Below are 21,947 nucleotides of genomic sequence, written 5' to 3'. Positions count from 1 at the left end.
CTGATGTGTTGAGACTACCTGTGAGCCCATTTTCTCTGCCAGTTTGGGCCTTCAGAATTCTTCCTTGTTGAGGAAGACATGTAAGCCTGCTGCAACACAGACCCAGGGTCTGAACCACGCCCCCAAAGCTGCAGACTTAACTGAAAATAGCTTAAGAAGTGCTCCTGTATGCAGCTCCCAGACACCCAGCTCCCCATGGGACCCAAACCCCAAATAAATCTGTTTTACTCTGTATAAAGCTTATACAGGGTAAACTCATAAATTGTCTGCCTTCTGTAACACTGATAGAGATGCACAGCTGTTTGCTCCCCCGGGTATTAATTACTCGGGGTTAATAAAAAAAGTGATTTTATTAAGTATAAAGAGTAGGATTTCAGTGCTTTCAAGTAATTACAGACAGAACAATAAGTTACCAAGCAAAATAAAACAAAACACGCAACGCTAACAATACACTAAAGATCTAGTTACAAATACTAACTTCTCACCCTCGATGTTATCTCAGGTACAATCCTTTTCAGACCAACGTTGTAGTTATGGCCTGGGTCCAGCAATCACTCACGCTCCCCGTAGTTACAGTCCTTTGTTCCAGTTTCTTTCAGCCATCTCTTTGGGGTGGAGAGGTCATCTCTTGAGTCAGCTGAAGACAAAATGGAGAGGCTTCCTGGGCCTTTTATATTCTCTCTTATGAGCGGAAACCCCTTTGTTCTTCTGTGCAAAATCACAACAACAAGATGGAGTTTGTAGCCACCTGGGCAAGTCACATGTCCATGAATGATTCAGCTTTTTGCAGGCCAACGCCGTTGTTTACATGTTTGTTAGTTTGAACATTCCCAGGAAAGCTCAGATGTGGATTGGCTTCTCCCAAAGTCCATTGTTAGTTAAGTACTCCCAATTACTTGAATAGTTCCCTCATAATATGTTGGCCAAAACTTCTTTATGTGTTTCCTGCAGCAAACACTTCAACTACAAGCTTAGAGCCAATGCTCATAACTTCAGATATGAAAATGATACATGCATACATATGGGATGAATATATTCAGTAGATTATAACCTTTGCAAAGGTTATGTTACATGGCATATCTAGCATAAAGCATATTCCAGTTATGTTATATTTACACTTATAAGCATATTTTCATAAACATATAGAGTGCAACATTACAGATGTATTAGCAGGAGTATTGTAAGCAAGACAGGAGAAGTAATTCTTCCGCTCTACTCTGTGCTGATTAGGCCTCAACTGGAGTATTGTGTCCAGTTCTGGGTGCCACATTTCAGGAAAGATGTGGGCGAATTGGAGAGTCCAGAGAAGAGCAACAAAAATGATTAAAGGTTTAGAAAACTGAAAAAATTGTTTGTTTAGTCTGAAGAAGAGAAGACTGAAGGGGGATATGATAACAGTTTTCAAGTACATAAAGGGTTTTTACAAGGAGGAGGGAGAAAAATTGTTCTTGTTTAACCTCTGAGGATAGGACAAGAATCAATGGGCTTAAACCGCAGCAAAGGCGGTTTAGATTGGACATTAGGAAAAATGTCCTAACTATCAGGGTAGTTAAGCACAGGAATAAATTGCATAGGGAGGTTGTGGAATCTCCATCACTGGAGATTTTTAAGAGCAGGTTAGACAAACACCTGTCAGGTCTAGATAATACGTAGTCCTGCCTTGAGTGGAGGAGACTGTATTAGAAGACCTCTCTCTTCCAGACCTACAATTCTATTATTGGCACCTGAATATAGCCGTATTGCCTATTTGATGGTTCCCTTTGGTAACCTGAAAGATTCACTATACGTATACACATTTATTTAAGCAATTATATAGCTTAATTTACTTTTATTCAGATTTTTATATATTTTTATGATTTTAGGAAAATAATGAATGGTGCATTTCTTCTTTATTAGATGACAATTTTTTATTTGCGATTTATGTCAAATACTACTTGGATGAAGTCAAATTCAATTAAAATGCACAAAAGTAGCATTTTATTTTATTTTTCATTAAACTACCTTAAATGTGCTGGATACATAAGAAAAAAAATTATCAAAACATATTTTGTATTTAAATCTAACTGATTTATTAAACAAAAGAAATGTTCTCTGTAGTTACTGTATTGATTGTTTCTGGTCATCATGTCCTCTCACACTTTAGTTTTATTCATAGATTGAAAGAGGAAAGCAAGCTTTTCTGTTTTATCGTTTCCCAATTGGTTTCTTAACTTTGAATAAACTAATAATTGTCTGAACTATTGAATAAACTGAAATGAGGAAAATATTCTCTTTACACCTGCAAAAGAGGCTATTGCTGTCACAAACTGTTTTAGCACTCAGTAAACCCTGCTTCCAGTTGCTCAGCTAGTGACTTCCACCAGTTCAGGACATTGACTTTCTTGAAAACTTGGCAGCAAACCTGTATTGAATTTAAATTTTAAAAATCCTATTTTTTAAATCCTCTATTTGTATACACCCTGTGTTCCACCTTGCAGTTCTATACTTTTTTTTTTCTCTATGTAGATATAGAATACAACTAACCATGTTTTTGGAAAATTCTCATTGAATAAAATAATGTTTTGACATATTACAGAGCTTTTTTTGTGAGACAGCAGTCAGAGAAGTTAACTTCTGCATCACCCATGGCTAGACTTCCCTGAAGAAACAGTGAGAGGGGACTGAATGGTGCAATAAATCAATACATTTTTTTCAATACTGTATGGGTTAGGTCGAAAGTAAATTTAATGTTCCCATCTCATTGTCATTAGTTGCTTAGTTTTAGTAGTTGCAGTCTCCAGTGTTGCCAGGAAATGGATGGTGTGATAAAAAAAAATCTACCTAGGGTACACAGGGAGGAAATTTGAGACAGTTGATAGTGACTACTATGAAGGGCCTTTAAGAAACAGAGGTATTGTGGGTGAGAGTTGAGCTGCACTGGCAGAGCTAAGTGGGAATTCTTGTATTAGCACTGCCATTGCAATCCATCCCTCCACTTCATGAGCTCTAGAATTATTGATGTTGTTTGTAAGAATACGCAGAAAAATGCAACCTAAATGTTAGAAGTGCTCAGTAGAGCTGTGTAAAATTTTTTGCGTGTATAGTTTATGCATTGAAAAATGTAGTTTGGTTAACCTGAAGGTATTCATTAATTTCACACAAATTCACTGAAAAGTTTTGTCTACGGGTTTTTTTTTTTCAAGTTAGATTTGATTTACAGGGGACTTGGGCACCATTCACAAAATGGGGAGGAGTACTCCTCCTCCCCCTCCCCCCCCCTTACTGCTTCAGCCTGGTGGTGAGGACACTCTCACCTGGAATGTGGGAAACCAGATTTGAATCACTGCTCTGGAGCAGGAGACTTGAAACCAAGTCTTCCTGTTCCCGGGTGAGAATCCTAACACCAGGCTATTGCCTATTCTCATGTGGGACGGAGAGAGTGTCCCCTCTCAATCTCTGCTGTTGAAATCCTTTCTGCTTTATGTAAATAATTAAATATTCATTGGAATGAGGACTTGGATCTCCCACGTGCGAGGTGGGTACCCTACCCACCACACTCTCGTCTCCCCTTTCCCTTTCACCCCCAGCCTGATGGCTATTTAGGAACCACCATCTCTTCCTTTGTGAATCTAGTCCTTGTAAAAGACCGGGAAACAAGACTTTTCAGGTTGAACAAAATGTTTCACTGAACCTGAAACAGAACTTTCTATTTTTTCAGAACTTCGAAGGAACCAAACTATCTAGTGCTCAGAATCCCGAAATGTCATTGTATTTTATGGTAGCTGCTGTTGCTCAACATTTCTGAAACTCACCCTAGACATTTAAGTTCCTTAGGTACCTGTGTTATGTGCCTACTTTTAAACATGTTGGCTACTTTGTACACTTACTCTGACCCACTATTTATACTGCCTCAAATCTCTTCTCTTTTTTTACCTTATATCTGATGCCCTCCTTCTTTTGGCTTATATAAGAAAAAAGTAAGGATGTACGGTCAACAGTTCTGGTTATGTATTAATAAAAATAACAAAAATCATTGTAAAGTTATCGGAAAATTCAAAGTACAAACTGGCAAGTTCATGTCTACTTCTTACATCTTAATGCTTTCAAAGACTATTCATATATGTTGCCTCTCTTTAAAAATATACTGTACTGAACTACTTTTTGCCTTACATTTAACATTTTTTCATTGTTTTAACCATTGTACACCTTACACCCATTTAAGGTTTAGCAAAAAGCTCATTTTGTTGAAATGTACCCTAGCCACAAAGATTTGGAGAGGAAGAATGATCCAGTGATTAGAGTGCTAGCCTGTGACTTAAGAAAGTTGGGTTCAGTTCCCTGCTCTGCTACTGACTCCCTCTGTTACCTTGGAAAAATCACCTAGCCTCTTTGTGCTTCATTTTCCCATCCATAAAATGATGTTAAATGGAACTTTCTACTTCAGAGGAGTATTGAGGACAAATACATTAAAGATTGTGAGGTGTTCATATACTACACTGGCGCAGGCCATATTAGTACCGTAGATAAATAGGTCAAAATTTCTGGATTCTTCTTACCTGGGTGTTTAGATTTTCATCATTTTCTGTTTGGTATAATTTTAAATGTGCTTGGAAAATAACACAAATCTGATATTGACTTTAATTTTAGTTAAACGACATATAGTTTTGACTTTGAAATATTATCTATAACGTGGGAATAATAAAATTTTACCTAATGCTGTAAAAGGGCAAATCCTTTCAAAATATCCTTGCCATAAATAAGTTGGTACTCTTCCTGCAGAGGAATAGACTCATAGGTCTTGTCTACGCTACCGGCCGGATCAATGGGCAGCGATCAATCCAGCGGGGGTTGATTTATCGTGTCTAGTATAGACACGATAAATCAACCGCTGATCGCTCTAGCATCGACTCTGGTACTCCACCTCAATGAGAAGTGCAAGGGGAATCAAAGGGAGAGCGTCTCCCGTCGACACACTGCAGTGAACACACCTCAGTAAGTAGATCTAAGTGCATCGACTTCAGCTATTCACGTAGCTGAAGTTGCGTGATTTAGATTGATTTCCCCCACCCCACCCCACCTCCGTAGTGTAGACCAGCCCACAGGCTTTTAGGCCAAAAGGGACCATTGTGATCATTTAGTCTGACCTCCTGCTCGTCATAGGTCACAGAACCTCACCCACCCACTCCTGTAACAGACCCATAACCTCTGGCTGAGTTACTGACGCCTTCAAATCATGATTTAAAGACTTCAAGTTACAGAAAACCCACCATTTTCTCTAGTTAAAACCAGCAAATGACCCTGTTTTAATATTTTATGGGTGAGATTTTCAAAAGCACTCTGCCATTGGCTTATTTCTGCTCCTTGTTGGAATCAGTGGTAAAATTCCCTCTAACCTGAATGGGAAGCAGAATTAGGCCATTCCTGAGTATTTGTTAGAATCCCATCCTATCTTATCTAGTGGTTCCTTTTATATAAAATAATCATTTTATTGATGCCAGAGACTTTATTTCAGTAATACGTTCTATTATACATGTTGCAATTAATGATTACTTGACTAGTCCTGCAGTTGTTTCCTTCATATGTGTGTGTGTGTGTGTGTGTGTGTGTGTGTGTGTAAATAGGTTTACCTGAACTTAAATTGCACACTAACCTGTAAACCTTAGATAATGCTAGCAGTGTAAGAATGTATGCATGTTTGTTTTGTTTTCCAAATAGCTATGCAAGTCTTTTCAAATGTCAAAACTTACTGTATTATCATTTAGACCATATGGAAAAGTTTAACAAACAAAGAAAGACTTCTTCATTGTAGATTGTAAATAAACAGACTTGTCTATATTCTGGTATAATTCAGAACTTTAATTCACCTCCCCTCCTCCACCCCTCCGAGAATTGTATGTAGTGCATACTGTGGGTTTGTATTCAGTATGTTGATAGTCTGCTCTCTTCCCTTCTCCAAGAGTTTAGCAGGTAGATAATAAGTCATTAAGGAGATAATTTAAAGTTTGCAAGAAAAATGTCTTGATTCTTAGTCATCAAGGAAACGATTTTAAGTCTGTAAGGAAAACATCTTGATTCTAGCTTGGTTCTGACAACCAGTACATATAATATCTTTACATGGCTAGTTCCTGTATATGTGGCCAATTCCTTCATCCTTGAAGTAGTTTTTGTTTTTCTCATAAGTTAGGCTTTGGAAAAAGCACAAACATTTTGCAGACTATCCACAATATACTACTTAAGTAGTGTCCATATGGGTGCTCCACTTCAGGTATGCGTGCATCTCTCAAGCCCTTGATTGGAGACTTTCAGTTAGCAGTGTCTGTTTGGCCCATGCATGCATCCTGTTCCTCCTCATGCTGGATACTGAGACTATATAGGGGTGGACAGGCGAAATGCCCTCAGTTCTTTCTCAACTGCCTCAGGCTGAAATGAAGCCCTAGCATTTCCATCTTGAGCATGCCTTGACTTTCTAATATTTTTATAATATTAAGATAGTTTTATCATTAGAATTAGTTAGATAAATAGTGAGGGGAATGTTTTATCTCCTCTCTTTCCCCTCAGGGAAACTAATTTTGTTTCTGACAGTGCATTTCTGCCTCACCAGGTTTCAAATGTTGCCTCTCCTGCCATAAGGCTATTCCTGTGAGCGATGGCCACAGTCAGGGAATGTCTACACTATAAACTTCAGTTGACCTATGTAATTACTGCAGTGGTTGAAGTCCACACTACCCTCCTTCTGTCGGTGATGCACATCTTCACCAGGAGCGCTTCCACCAACTTAAGAGGGGCAGTGCCGGGGGGTGAGAGCCTGGGCTCTCAGCTCCTCACATAGCCCCTGCCAAGAGCTCGCCTGCCTCTGGGCTGTCGGCTTTCCACTCCCTGCCTACGGGGAGACTGGCTGCCCCTCCAGGCTCTCGGGTCCCTGCCAACACGAGCCTAGCTGCAACCCCTGGCTCTCGGCTCCCTGTTCCTGGCATGGGAAGCCCGGCTGCCCCTCTGGGCTCTCGCCTTCCCACCTCCAGGAGCCTGTCTGCCACAGGGCTCTTGGCTCCCCACTTCTCGGAGCCCAGCTGCCCCTCTGGGCTCTTGCCTCCCCACCACTGGGACCCTGGATGCCCCCTGGCTCCTTTTTCCCTGCCACCAAGAGTGTGACTGCCACCTCCCCTCCCATGCCTGGAGTCCAGATGGCTCCTGGGCGCCGAGTGGGGATCTGGGAGCTTCTGGGCAACAGCAAGGCTTCCCACGGGGAGCAGGCAGTTGGGACTTCAAAGCAGCTGAGCTCCAAGCGGGGTGAGGGCAGCCCCGATGGGAGCATGGGGGCAGTATGCTCTAGTAGAGCCCCCCATCCGCCCCAGTGATAGCCCGGCTTTCTTGTCAATTTGACAAGAATGACAGCCAACAGCTGATGTGAGTAATGCAGTGTCTGCATAGACACTACCTTGCCCTAACTACACTAACATAAGCTCTACCCTTCTCGTGGAGGTACAATTATTATGTCGGTGTAGTAGGCCACTTGCATTGGCGGGAAAAAGGCTGCCTTATGTCAACCTAAATCTATAATGTAGGCCAGGCCTAAGTGTGTCTGTTGCATGGGGGAGTCCCACATCTCCCAGAAGTTCAGCTTCTGCCTGGCCTTCAAGGCCAAGGCAAGCAAAAAGAGATGAAATTCAGACTGCTAATGATGGAATGCTCCCTTTGGCCATCTTCTGAGTCCGACCTCCCTGTACATCTGTCTCTGGACAGATCTAGCTCTTTGGGAGTGGCTTCCCCTAAGAAAAGGGAGACTTTGGCAGCTTCAGAGAAGTCTTCCAAAAACAGGAGCATGGACTCTAACCTTAAGGAGCCAGCTCCAAAAAAGATCCAGTCTCCAGTGAGATCTACCATCTTTGAAGCCATGACCTCTCGACTCAGTACCACTGAGTTGGAGAACTCCTTTGATACCAGCGGGGTTGTAAAGGCCCGTAGCACAAAGGAGAGACATGGCTCTGATAAGTCCTCAGTATGCTATACCAGCAAGGAGGGCAAGCATAGACACTTGGGACCGGCATCATCAAGTTCAGCCTAACTCTCAGTACCTATGCATTCAGCCCAGCTGTTTGTACCCATGCTAGCAGCACCCAGCAAGCAACAATGCCAAACACCAGCATCAACTTCAGTACATACACCATCAGCAGGCAGCTTCAGTGGCCATGGCCTTGACTACTATGTCTCTACCAATCCCTGATTGAATACCGTGGGAGTCGGGATGGACTAAGGACCTCTCGATAACAGATGCACTGGAGTCCCAGGTCTCCATGGGTTCCAAGACCCTGATCTCTGGATTCCCATCCTCTGGTACCGCAGGACTCTCTGCTGTTTTCTGAGGGTGCTTCTCTTTTGGATGAGATGGAGGAGGATGAAAGAGACTGACTGGAAGTTTCCATCCCTCTTCAAGGTTCTCCAGTATATCCCTTCATGAACCCATTCTCTGAAGATCATAGAGAGGATCAGGCACATTATCAGATGTGGTGGAACCAACCCTACATGCCACCCCACTTCCTTATGAATCCCCACAATAGCCATACTGGGACCCCTGTGCTGCCGATCAATAACAATTTGCCAGACCACTAATACCATCTTACAGGGAGGCTAGAGTTGTACAGCCCTTTCTTCCCCAACCACCCCCCTCCACAGGAGGAAGCGTTTGAGAAGCAGGACTCTAGGGTGGATAAAGAGGCCAACCCTCAAACACCTATTTCATCCTTTGTCTCTGGACAAGGCAGTTATTCGTCCGTCACCATCTATGGCTGCTGATTTTTGGCAGTTTCGAGACCTCATAAAGAGGGTAGATGACACTCTTCAATTATTCTCAAACATGTCAAGGATTCACAACACAAACTGTTGGATATCTTCCAGTCAGCAACACCCTCCAGGGTGGTGTTACCTATCATTGAACTGCTTCTAGACCTGGCTAAAATGCTGTGGTGGACACCTGCCACTATTCCACGTGTGTGTGAACAGGCAAATAAAAAGTATTATGTTCCCACTAAGAATACTCCTTCAAATGACTTTTTGTTCTCCCATCCTTCACCTAACTGCCTGGTGGTAAATGCAGTAAATGATAGGGGCAGGCAGCACTTTGCTAAGTCTACCCTATATGATAAGAGCCGGAAGGGGCTGGATCTCTTTGGGTGAAAGGCCTACATGTCAGCAACCCTGCAATTCAGGATTGTGAACTATCAGGAGGTCATGGGCAAATATAAATTTACAAAAGCAAAAGGTTCATGGCTTTTATTGACTATCTGCCACAGGAATATAGAGTCCATCATCTCAGAGGGACAATCGGTGGCCAGAACTGCTCTTCAAGAGTCCTTAGATGCTGCAGGCACAACTGGCAGATCCATCTCTATGCACAAGGCATCATGGCTCCATCTCTCAGGGATTCTGAGAGAAATACAGAACACTGTGGGGAACCTTCAACAATTGTAAACTGTTCTCAGAACCCACAGATGCGTCCTTGCACACTCTAAAGGACTCTAGGCCTTACTTTACAATCCATGGGCATGTATACACCTGCAACTAAGAGAAAGTTTAGTAGGTCACAGTCTGCCCAGACAACACATCCTGCTCTGTTTTCTGGGCTCCATAGATCCACCGAACATGCCAGACAGATTTCAGAAAAAGAGGGGCGCCCAACCACCCTCCACTACCACCCAGCCATCTTCAAAGCAACAGTTTTGTTAGATTGGTTGACGATTCAAATCTCCCCATACTTCTGTTGTTAAACCTATGTTCATTAGTCCACTTTCCCCGCTTTGGAGACCTACTAGCCTACATCCAACATGCTTCGAGGTGGATCACTACAGACAAATGAATCATAGAGGTCATAACATTGGACTACACCATCCATTTTACATCATTCCTTCCCTTCCATATGTCCTACGTCTCTCTTCAGAGATCCCTCTCATAAGCTTCTTTTGAGACCTGAATGCTCGCCTTTAATTAGAAGCAATAGAGTTGGTTCCTCCTCCTCACAAGGGCAAGGGATTTTACTTGAAGTATTTCCTCATGCCAAAGAGGTACAGAGAGTGGAGACTGATCTTAGATCTAAGACTTCTAAACAAGTTCATGAAGTCTCAGAAGTTCAGAATGGTGACACTGGCAGCTATAATGCCTTCACTAGAGAAAGTGAAGTTTTGGCCCTCGATCTACAAGATGCTTATTTCCCTATAATGATACTCTCATTGGACAGGAAATACCTATGTTTCACTATAGGCCATGACCATGTCTGATACCGAGTGCTTCCCTTCGGCTTTTCGTTGGCACCACGTGTGTTCTCAAAGGTCCTGGGAGTAGTGGCTGCTGACTTTTCACAAAAATCAATCCTAATTTTCCCATACCTCAACAACTGTCTACTGAAGGGCCGCTCCTATGAAGAAGTGCTGTCTTCCACCCAGATGGCCCTTGCTCTGTTCCAGGAGTTGGTTCTGCAGCTGAATGTAAAAAAGTCACATTAACCCCTGTACAGAGAATAGAGTTCATGGGGGCATATTTGGACTCATTGAGAGCCAGACCCTACTTTTCCTCAGACAGATTCATAACCTTGCCAGGTCTGGTATAGGCAATTCAGGGAAGCCCTCAAACCACAATAAGAAACTGTCTTCAACTCTTGAAACACATGGCAGCTTGCACCACAGTTGCCAACTTTCATGTGGTAAATAAGCACAAATTCAAGCTAATCCCATTTCAAAACAAGGCCAAAACAAGCCAATCCTTAAGAACCCCAACACTCTATGTGACTAGAGCCCCTGGCGTGCAGTCTGGGACTATGGTGGGCCTGCTGTGCACCCCTGACTCTCTTCCTCCCCTTGCCCCAGCTTGCCAGGAGCCATCAAAAAAAAAAAAAAAAAAAAAAAGAAACGACAAGCTACAAGCCAGACAAGCAACATGCTACAAGCCGAAAACTAGCCAACAAGCAACTCACAAGCCAATTAAGCCAAAAACAAGCCCAATTTCTGCATTTTCTCCCCACAAGTTTGGCATGTCTGGCTTGTAGCCTTGCATGATTGCTCACGAAGGTGCATCTCCCCTGCTATCAGGGTTGGCTCAGAATGATCTGTTCTCCAGTTAGACAAACATTGGACAGACAGGTGGTGGTTCCTCTACAGGTGAGGAGCTCCTTAGACTGGTGGAAGAATCAACTCAACATCTGTGCAGACATCCCTTTCTGTCACCCAGCCCCATCAGTAACTCTGACAGCAGATGCATCACTGATGGGATGGGGAGCTCACCACAATCCGCTCATGACTGAGGGCAGATGGAGAACTCAAGAGTCCAGCCTTCACATTAGTCCGTTGGCGTTCAGGGTTGTCAGGAATGCTTGCTTTCATTTCCTAGCCCTTATCAGGGGCAAATTAATTAAGGTCATGATGGACAACACAACCTGTATGTTCTACATCAACAAGAAGGGAGGAGCAAGAACCCTCTCCCTGTGCATTGAAGCTGTGAAAGTATGGAATTGGTGCATAGCTCATCGGATCCAAATGTTAGCCGTCTACCTCCCAGGTATTCAGAACACCACAGCCAATGTCCTCAGCAGATACTTCTCAAAGGATTATGAATGGAAATTAGACACCCAAATTCTCCACATTATAGTCCTAAAATGGGGACTGCCAGAGGTGGATCTCTTCACCATCTCCAGGAATAGTAATAGTCCTCTTTTCTGCTCAAGAGAAGGTCTGGGCCACCACTCTTTGGGAGGTGCCTTTCTTTTATCTTGGAAGAAAGGTTTGTTCTATGTGTTTCATTTAACACTGCTGATATTTGATGAACAAGATGAGACAGAACAGAGACAGAATTATCCTTATAGTGCCATCCTGGCCGAGACCAGCTTAATACTCTTTCTTGCTTCACCTGTGTGTCCAACCATCGTTGAAGCTCCCAAACATCCCTCATCTCCTGTCACAAGATTCAGGTTGCGTGTTTCATCCCAACCTAGCAGTCCTCTGCCTCAAGGCATAGCTCCTCAATGCTTCACAGGGTTAGAATCCTCCTGTATTATGAAAGTACACCAGGTATTACTAAATAGTAGAAAGATCAATGTGTGCTACTTACCTGCAGAAATGGAAGAGATTCTTCCATTGGTGTTATCACTGCATCCTGCCTGATTCATTGCCACTAATAGTCATCCTGGATTACCTCTTGGATCTAAAGAAATCGGGGTTATCCGTTAGTTAGATTAAGGTCCATTTGGCTGCAATATCAGCCTTTCATCCTCTGGTAGAAGGATTTTCCATATTTGCTCACTCTGTATCATTTAGGTTTATTAAGGGTTTGGGTAATCTCTATGTGCAAAGTAGAGACCCTGCCTTTACCTGGGACCTCAACCTGATACTTTGTTTCCTTATGCAACCTCTGTTTTGAACCGATGACAACCTGTTCTTTGTTTCATTTATTGATGACGACAGTCTTTTAGTAGCCATCATGTCGACCTGTAAGGTTGGGAAGATTGGAGCCTTGATGGTATGTTCCCCACCCCTTTTTGGTGTTCTTTAAGGACAAGAACTTTTTATGTCCACACCCTAAATTCTTACCTAAGTTTCCACCTTAATCAGTCCATTCATCTGCAATGTTTTTTCCCAAAACTATGTAGGTCTCTACAAGAATCCTGTTTACATACCTTCGATGTTAAAAGGGCAATGTCTTTCTACTTAGATAGAATCAAGCAATTTAGGAAGTCACCTGGGTTCTTCATTTCCTTTGTAGATAGATCCATGGGGTCCTCGATCTCTAATCAGAGACTGCTGAGATAGTTTTCTGGATATATTGTCACTTGTTATGAGACTCTGGGCATTCATCCCCCACAAAGGGTAAAAGCACATTGAATCAAATCGCAGGCAACTTGTACAGCATTACTGAAGAATGTACCAATATCTGAAATATGTAGACCGCTACATGGGCTTCAATACATATGATGTTCTTCGAGTGCTTGCTCATGTGCATTCCGTATTAGTTGTGTGTGCTCGCCACATGTACCGGTGCCAGAAGTATTTCCTTCAGTGGAATCCGTAGGGTACCAGCTCTAGTGCCCCCTGGAGTGGCGTGTGCATGATGCAGTACAAAAGACACTGCCAGCCCCCTCCACCCTCAGTTCCTTCTTGCAGCCAGTTACAGTGCTGGTACATCTGCTGCTTAGGCTAGCTTTCTTGCTTGCTAAGTAGTTAAACTTTTCCTGGGGAAAAAAAAGTTGTGAATAGTTTTAGAAAACCCTTAGCGTTAGATAAAGTTAGCATGCCCCAGTCCCCAGGCTTTAAACCCTGCAATTCCTTCAGAAAACCTATGCCCATCAGTGACCCGTATAGCACTTGGTCTGAGGTGCCTGGGGGAGTCTCACTAACCAACAAGTGTCAAATTTGTAAGGCCTTCAGACCTCAGATGGAGAAGGATTGAGACATCTGTCTCAGAGTGCTCCTAATGGAGTTGGTGGTAGCCCTGGAACCGGAGCAAGTAAGGGCTGACTCTGCTCCCAGCACCACAGCATCAGTGTGAAGTGCCCTCGCCCCCAGTGCCATCGACGGACCGGCAACAATTGCCCTCCCCAGCACCTGCCAAGCGATAGAAGAAAATGTCCCGCAAGGACAAGGAGAGGGCAGGAGGTGAGCCAAGATGGGCGGCTCCATTCCAGGTCTCGGTACTGATCAGGCAGCGGGAGACGTAGATCGCCAGAGCGTCGTGGCCGATCCGCTGAACACTATCAGCCTCCAGGATAGGGATTCACCACAGTGGGAGATATCCCAGTCGTGCCACAGTACTTGGCACTGTAGTGAGGGAAGCTGCCCATCTACCTGCTCGTGGTGGCCCAAGAGCAAACCCCACCCTTCCCCCACCCTCCCACTTCGGACTCCAGCACCGGACAGGAGTCTTTGTCAGTGGGTCAAGTCCTGGCACCATCAGTAATCGCCTCATCAGAAGTACCTCCTACTGCTCTGTGGCCCCAGGGCCAGTGGCCTGCTGCTTGGTACCCTTGGAACCTCTGGGGTTTTACCCAGCCTGGGCAAGTGCCCAAATCTGTGGCAGGGGCCTTGGACAAACCATTAGCCATGGTGTCTCGCCCCCCCCCCCTCCGGAGGCAGTCATTCTGGGAGAGGGAACCCCTCTGGTTCAACTGGACCCCAAGGAACAGCCGCTAAGACTACAAGCGGCATCAAGGCCACCAACCTCAGCCCTCCGCCCAGTCAAGCTCCGCCTGCAACAGGCAGCATGCATTTTGGGCGACCTACCAGCCTGTACCCTGGATCCTTCTTCCCTATACTTTTCCAACCGCCTTTCTTTATTTCTCCCTACATGGACCACTATAACGTCAGAACGCTGAGTCTTCAACACAGTGGCGGAGGGTTATATCCTTCAGTTTCTTTCTACCCTCCCCCCTTCCCTGTCCCTCTTCAGGGACCCTTCTCATGAAAGACTCCTCACACAGGAGGTGAAGGGCCTGCTGCAGCTGGGAACGGTGGCGGAAATTCCTCACGAGTACAGGAACAAAGGGTTCTATTCCCAGTACTTTCTAATCCCAAAGGCGGTCTAAACCCCATCCTGGACCTGCGAGACCTCAACAAATACCTAAAGAAGTTCCACATGGTCTCCCTTGCCTCCATCATCCTTTCCCTGGATCCAGGAGACTGGTATGCTGCCCTTGACTTGAAGGATGCGTACTTTCATATAGCAATCTTCCAAGGACACAGATGCTTCCTAGGCTTCACGGTGGGATCAAACCACTGCCAGTTTGCAGTTCTCCCTTTCGGCTTAGTGACAGCACCAAGGGTGTTTCCCAAGTGCATATAGGTGGTAGCAGCTTACTCAGGTGTCAGGATATTCAAATATACCTGTATCTCAATGACTGGCTGGTCAAAGGCCACTGCAGGTCTCAAGTCCAACGGGATGTCACGGTACTACAGGTCACATGCTGGTCCCTGGGCCTATTGGTGAATGACAAGAAGTCAACATTAGTTCCGGTGAAAAGGATAGAGTTCATCGGAATAGTGCTCAACTCTACCTGAGCAAGAGCTTTTCTGCCTCAAGACCAGTTCCGGATGATGGTAGATCTCATTGCAACGGTCTCCACATTCCCTCTGACCATGGCCCGGGTATGCCTGCAGTTGCTCGGACACATGGCAGCCTGTACATATATTGTCTGCCATGCAAGACTCAGGATGCAACCTCTCCAACAGTGGCTGTCAATGGTCTATTCCCAGTCCAGAGATCATCTGGACAAAGTCGTCACCATCCCGCCAGAGATACTTACCTCTCTGCAATGGTGGACCGACTCCAAGGCAGTCCTAGACAGAGTCCTATTCAACAGTCCACGCTCCTCGATCAAACTGAGGTCAGATACCTCGGACTTTGGCTGGGGCACGCATCAAGGTGCATTGCAGACCCAAGGTATGTGGTCCCCGTAGGAACTGACATTGCACATAAATGTCAGAGAGCTCAGAGCAGTCCGCCTGGCCTGAAGATTCTTCCTGCCACATCTCTCAGGCAAAGTGATGAGCGTGTTGACAGACAATGCAGCCTCTATGTTCTACATCAACAGGCAAGGGGGAGCGCATTCATTGGCTCTCTGTCAAGAGTCACTCCATCTGTGGGATTTCTGCATCAAGCACACAATCCATCTGGAGGCCTGTCATCTTCCTGCTGTCAGAAATATGCTGGCAAATCGCCTCAGCACGTCCTTTTCCTCTCACCATGAGTAGTCGCTCCATCCAAAGGTAGCCCACATGCTCTTCCAGAGGTGGGGAACTCCACAGGTGGACCTGTTCGCCACCAGACAGAACAGGAAATGTCATAAGTTCTGTTCCCTGCAGGGGCTGGGCAAGGATTCTCTCCCTGATGCCTTCCTTCTCTCATAGTCAGCGGCTCTGATGTATGAGTTCCCATCAAACCTGATCATCAGCAGAGTCCTGTCAAAGATCAAGAGGGACAAGGCCAAATTCATCATGATTGCCACGGTGTGGCCTCACTGGCATTGGTTCGGCACACTAATGGACCTGGCAACGACCGCCTCCAGCCCTTTCCCGACCGGCTGGATCTGCTCTCACAAGGCCACAGCTGCCTCCTGCACCCCAACCTTACCTTCCTCCACTTCACGTTGTGGATGCTGTGTGGTTGAACGCAGAGGAACGGGCCTGCTCTAATGAGGTCCAACAAGTCCCCTTGGAAAGCAGGAACCTATCCAATAGAGCAACGTACCTGGCCAAGTGGACGAGGTTCTCCCACTGGGCATCTGAGCGTGTCCTCTCTCTGTTGCACTCCTCCTTTATAATCCATCCTGGAGTACCTGCTCCATCTTAAGAACCAGGGACTGGTCCTCTCTTCCATCCGGGTGCACCTGATGGCTATTTCCGCATTTTGCCCGCTGTTCCAGACTCAGACTGTGTTCTCCATGACATGTCGGTCAGATTCCTGAGAGGCCTTGAGAGACTCTCTTCCCGCTGGTTCAGGCTCCTGTCCCACAGTGGGACCTTAACTTGGTTCTCTCTACGCTCATGGGCCCACCCTTCTCCCTTTCCCACCTGTCACGGAAAATCGTTTTCCTTGTGGTGATAACATCAGTGAGACGAGTGTCAGAAATCAAAGCCCTCACATCGGAGCCGCCATACACTGTGTTCTGCAAGGACAAAGTTCAACTGCAACCCCATCTGACCTTTCTGCCAAAGGTGGTGTTCTCCTTCATGTCAATCAGGACATCTTCCTCCCAGTGTTTTGCCCCAAGCCACATGCCACTAGTGAGGAAAGGAGGCTGCACGTGCTGGACATCAGACGTGCCCTGGCATTTTACCTGGAGCATACCAAGCCCTTCCACAGGTTGACTCAGCTTTTCATCTCTACAGCAGATAAGTTGATGGGCCTTCCAGTGTCCTCATAGAGGATTTCCAACTGGATCACCTCCTGCATCCGGACCTGTTACCAGTTGACACAGGTCCCACCACTACCGATCGTGAGGGCCCATTCGACCAGAGCTCAGGCATTCTCGGCAGCCTTCGTGGCATACATTCCCATCCAGGATGTTTGCAGAGCCACGACGTGGTCTTCGGTTCATGTGTTCACGGAACATTACGCAATCACTCAGCAAGCCAGAGATGATGATGGGTTCGGCAGAGCTGTGCTGCAATCTACATGCCCATGAACTTCTACCCGCCTCCATTGGTACTGCTTGGGAGTCACCTAATATGGAATAGACAGGAGCAAGCAGTCAAAGAAGAAAAGACAGTTACCTTTTCAATAACTGGTGTTCTTCAAGATGTGTTTGCTCATGTCCATTCCATGACCTGCCCTCCTTCCCCACTACTGGAGTTTCTGGCAAGAAGGAACTGAAGGTGAAGGTTGCCAGCAGCACCGCTTATACCATGGCATGCACGTGCCACTCCAGGGGGTGCCAGAGCTAGTCCCCTATGGATACCACTGAGGGAAAAACGTCCATCACCGGTGCATATGGGGAGCACACACACCTAATATGGAGTGGACATGAGCAACGCATCTCAAAGAACACCAGTTACGGAACAGGTAACTCTTTTTTTGAAACATTATGCCCTGATCCATGCTGTAAAGTCTGATGCGGCTCTTGGTTCTGCAGTTTTGAATTCTGTTCCATCCTACATCTGGGGATATTACTCGAAAGTCACGTGAAGTAGAGCACCCATAGGAATACTAGTCAAAGAAGAAGTGGCTATTCACCTTCTGCCATAACTGCAGTTCTTCAAAATGTCTGTCCTATGGATGCTCCACTACCTACCCTTCTTCCTCTCTGCTTCAGATTGCTTCTTGGGGGATGTTTGGGTAGAGAAGGAACTGAGAGTGGTTCACCTGTGCAATCCTATATAGTCTTGTTATCCAGCACGAAGAGTCATAGGATGCATATGCTTGCCAGACAGACACTGCTAACAGAAAATCTCTGATCAAAGGGTCAAGAGCTGCATGCGTACTTGAAGTGGAGTACTTATAGGGGGACACATCTCGAAGAACTACAGCTACTGCACCAGTTGAGTGACCTCTCCTCCTCTCTAAACCCTTTCTGCATTAAAATAGAGATTATAATATCAATTTTAGAACATCTCTGCTGAGCAATAAACAGATATATGCAAATAACCTTTCTAGATGCACAAGATGTGCACATATATTATCTGCTCCTAATATTTCTAAAGCTTTCAAATATTCTTAACTGTATTGTTTACTGACACTGCTTATTCAGATAAATTATTGCTACAAATATATGATGAAATCCTGGCTTCACTGAAATCCATGAGAGTTTTACCATTGACTTCAGGTTTAAATATAGAACAAACTAACAGAATTATTTTGAAACCACAGATATGGACATTCATTGATACAGATTATTTCATGTGGTGTGGCTTTATGTATCAGGCCCCATTTAATGTTTTTAATTTCATTGTGTCTCTAATTGAGATATCTGTTAAGCAGAAGACGCAGCATTTACGTTCCTGAGACACACATTCATTTTTTGTTACTAAATTGTTTGCTATATTCTGAATGGAGCCCAGCTATCCAAAAACTGAAAACCATGAAAAAACTCTTATTTTAAGTACAAAACACATCTGAAAAAATATGAAGTGGCTCATGCATTTTGAATATCACTTGTTTACAATTTGTTATAAGCAATAATATGGGCCAAAAACTGCAACAGTTCTTGAACCTAAGAGAGCTCACAGGTATCTAGACAAGCTGTGCTGACAGTTTTTTTTTCTCACAAATCTTCGTCTAAGCATGCTGAATGTGCTCACAACCCACTTGTGCTTACATGTTTTGCAAGAGGCAGCAATCCCTTCTTTCCAAGAAAAAGAATTTAACTACTTCTTAACAAGAACATAATTTATTGGACTTCTTCATGATGCTTAAAGGCAGTGGGACAGATTTTCTTATCACAGTTCCACTCTCTTCAGCTGAGGATCTGGTCCAACATTTTGTGGTGTGTGGTGTTGTTTGAGAGAATATAGCTACAGTAGAACCTCAGTTACGAACAGCTTGGGAACGGAAGTTGTTCGTAACTCTAAAATGTTCGTAACTCTGAACAAAATGTTATGGTTGTTCTTTCAAAAGTTTACAAATGAACATTGATTTAATACAGCTTTGAAACTTAACTATGCGGAAGACAAAGGCTGCTTTTAACCATCTTAATTTAAATGAAACAAGCACAGAAACAGTTTCCTTACCTTGTCAAAACTGTTTTTTAAAGCTTTCCCTTTATTTTTTTAGTAGTTTACATTTAACTCAGTACTGTACTGTGTTTGCTTTTATGTTTGTTTGATTGATTTGTTTTTTTTGTTGCTGCTTCCTGATTGTGTACTTCCAGTTCCAAATAAGGTGTGTGGTTGACTGGTTAGTTCATAATTCTGGTATTCCTAACTCTGAGGTTCTCCTGTATTTATTGTATTGAAAATATGCATATCAGTTGCAGCAGATGCTTTGTGGAGTAGAAAATGTTAAGTTTCCCACCAGTTCACGAGAATACATTACTAAACTGCACTGAAAACCATTTACATTATGACCCACTGTTCTTCAGCATTATGGGATCAATCGGCATTCATTGATATCAATTAGAAAACTTTCACTGACTTCGGTCATGCACAATCAGGCCCTATAGATACTTCATTTACTCAGCTCGAGAAAGTGACTTTGCATGTGTTCCGATATATAATGTGCCATCCTTTCTTGTGATAATACAAGTAATTACAACATTTTAACCTTTATGTCTTTATTTTCTCATTTTTCAGTGTCTTGTGTTTGAAGATTCTCCACTTGGGGTTCAAGCAGCACTGGCAGCTGGGATGCAAGTGATTATGATTCCAGATGAAAATTTGAATCAAGATCTTACAAAGGAAGCAAATCTAGTGCTGAAATCTATGGAGGACTTTGAACCAGAACTGTTTGGTTTACCACCATATGAATAAGGACTAATATATTTCAACATGTTCTTAGTTGGAGATTGGGGGGTAGGGAATGAAAATGTAGAGTAAAAATTATCTATTTTTGATTTTTCTTTCCAAAATAAGACAATGAAGTCTTTCATGATTTACTTTTAAATTTCCCTGGTTACTCTTGGTTTGTCTTCTTCAGTGCTAAGTGGAAGGAATGTTTCTTCTTGCCTGTTCTTCAGCTATACTAGTCTTGTCATCTGCATAATGTCATGTACATTCAGTGCATTTGCAAAACTGCAAAGACAATCTGCTTCAAACATGTGGAGGGTTTTGCTCTGGTTTGCTGGAATAACAGACTGCTTAGAACAATGGTGCTCGACATTTTCCTTGTTATGGATAGGCTGTTGTCCCCTTATACCATTGTGCAGCACAGTTACCACTACCTATTCCTTGTCTATCCCTTTGTCTTTCCTGTTCTTATCTTCTGGTTGGATTTTTTGTTTTTGTGTGTTTTACTTTCGTGTTGTTCTTTTTTGTTCTCTTGTTTTGTGACTTCCCCTTTCTGGAATGGGGTGGAGGGGGAACCCACTGTCAGCTTCCTACGACCATATGCTCTTGCAGCTCAACTAAGCGCTGTGTAAGCCTCTGTAACTCTGCTACTCCCTACTTATCCCCCGTCTCATTTCACATAGCCTCTTCCCCATCCATTTTGCTCCCCCAATGATGACAGCCTTGTATTTTCATTTTCAGCTTCTCACATAAACCTTTCTGTTTTTTCCATTCTTTCATGTTGCCCCCCTTTATCCTTCATGAGCTTATGCACAAGGCCCCCTATCTTCTCCACAGTTAAGTCCTTCTGAAGACTCTCTACATTATTTTTACTACAGAGAATTCTGCTGATTTAATACCGAAAGTAATATTTTTGTTTGTTTTGTAGCTTAACCTTGTTTTACCAAGCACCATCTTTGCCACCCTATATGTTATACTCATTCCTGCTAATCCGGGTCCATTTCTGTCTGTCTTTAGATTGTGAGCTCTTCAGGAAAATGACTGTATTTTCTTTGTGGAAAGTATAAAGTACATTGTGAGTGCTACCATAAACAAACAAATAAGTATAATTTGTATGGTGGAACATATCCAGGGTTGTGAAGATTCTTTTTCCCTACTGCTGTTCTCCTCTGTGTCTTGACCTTCCTGTACTACTTTGCCCCAGCCCCTGGACTGGGAAACACTAGTTTAAAGGATCTTACCTCTTGTATGGAGATAATGATTGCATTATAAATTTGAAAAAAAAAATAACCTTTTAGCTGTGGGAAGCCTTAAACTACTCTCGTAATCACAGTAAAACGTCTTTGATGAAGATAGTGAACGTAAAAAATGCTGAAGATAAGAAATAGGTACTTCAGTATTTTATTTCAGTGAATAATATCAGAAGTTTCCTTCTATTATGCATGTGAAAAAAAAATTAAATGGTTGAATGATTAGAGTGCTGTTCATTTTTTTTAATAAGTGGACTGTTGAGATAAGAGAACGTAACTTAAACAAGAACTCAAAGATCAAATATTTTTTCTAGCATTTCTGCAGCTCACTTTTTGTTTTTAATAAAAAGCAAAAAATAAATGAACATTGGAAGACTCATTAAAGATATTACATGGATTTTTTTTAAAGCAAATTTAAAACAGTCTGTATCTCTGAGTACACTATTTAAATATATTTTAAAAATAAGAATATCCTATTCCAAACTATCAGTAAATTATTAATTGGATGGTATCAGAAAAATATTGTCAAGCACAATATAGTAATAGTTTTTCTTCTGCAATGCCTTTCATCCAAGGATCTGAAAGTGCAGGTGGGTGAATATTGCTTACTGTAATACTATTTTGCATATAATTTTGTATAACCTTGTGTTGCAGTTCTAGTGAATATTTATATTGTATATACAATCCAACTAAAGTAATGTAAATTCTTCCTCTTCTGTTGCCATTCAAGATAACAGAAATGGTATTGCACAGTTCCTTCGTGGCTAATGTTGCATATCAGAAAGTGTTACCATACAGCAATAATTCT

At 43.4% G+C, this 21,947-nt stretch overlaps 1 protein-coding gene across 3 annotated transcripts in view; it reads left to right on the top strand.

Moving 5' to 3' along the window:
- The window catches only part of PUDP (pseudouridine 5'-phosphatase), a 134,382-nt gene extending 113,018 nt beyond the window's left edge, over positions 1-21,364 (top strand). For all 3 annotated transcript variants that reach the window (XM_048860276.2, XM_048860258.2, XM_048860266.2), the window contains one exon: positions 19,737-21,364. In XM_048860276.2, the coding sequence (XP_048716233.1) occupies positions 19,737-19,800 (64 nt within the window). In that variant the 3' untranslated portion in view covers positions 19,801-21,364. The remainder of the gene's footprint in view (positions 1-19,736) is intronic.
- The last annotated feature ends 583 nt before the right edge of the window (positions 21,365-21,947 follow it).

This window comes from Caretta caretta, chromosome 1, assembly GCF_965140235.1.
Source record: "Caretta caretta isolate rCarCar2 chromosome 1, rCarCar1.hap1, whole genome shotgun sequence".
In the NCBI taxonomy this organism is placed as follows: domain Eukaryota; kingdom Metazoa; phylum Chordata; order Testudines; family Cheloniidae; genus Caretta; species Caretta caretta.
The sequence above is the reverse complement of the archived record's forward strand: the minus strand, read 5'-3'. Positions and strand labels throughout refer to the sequence as shown.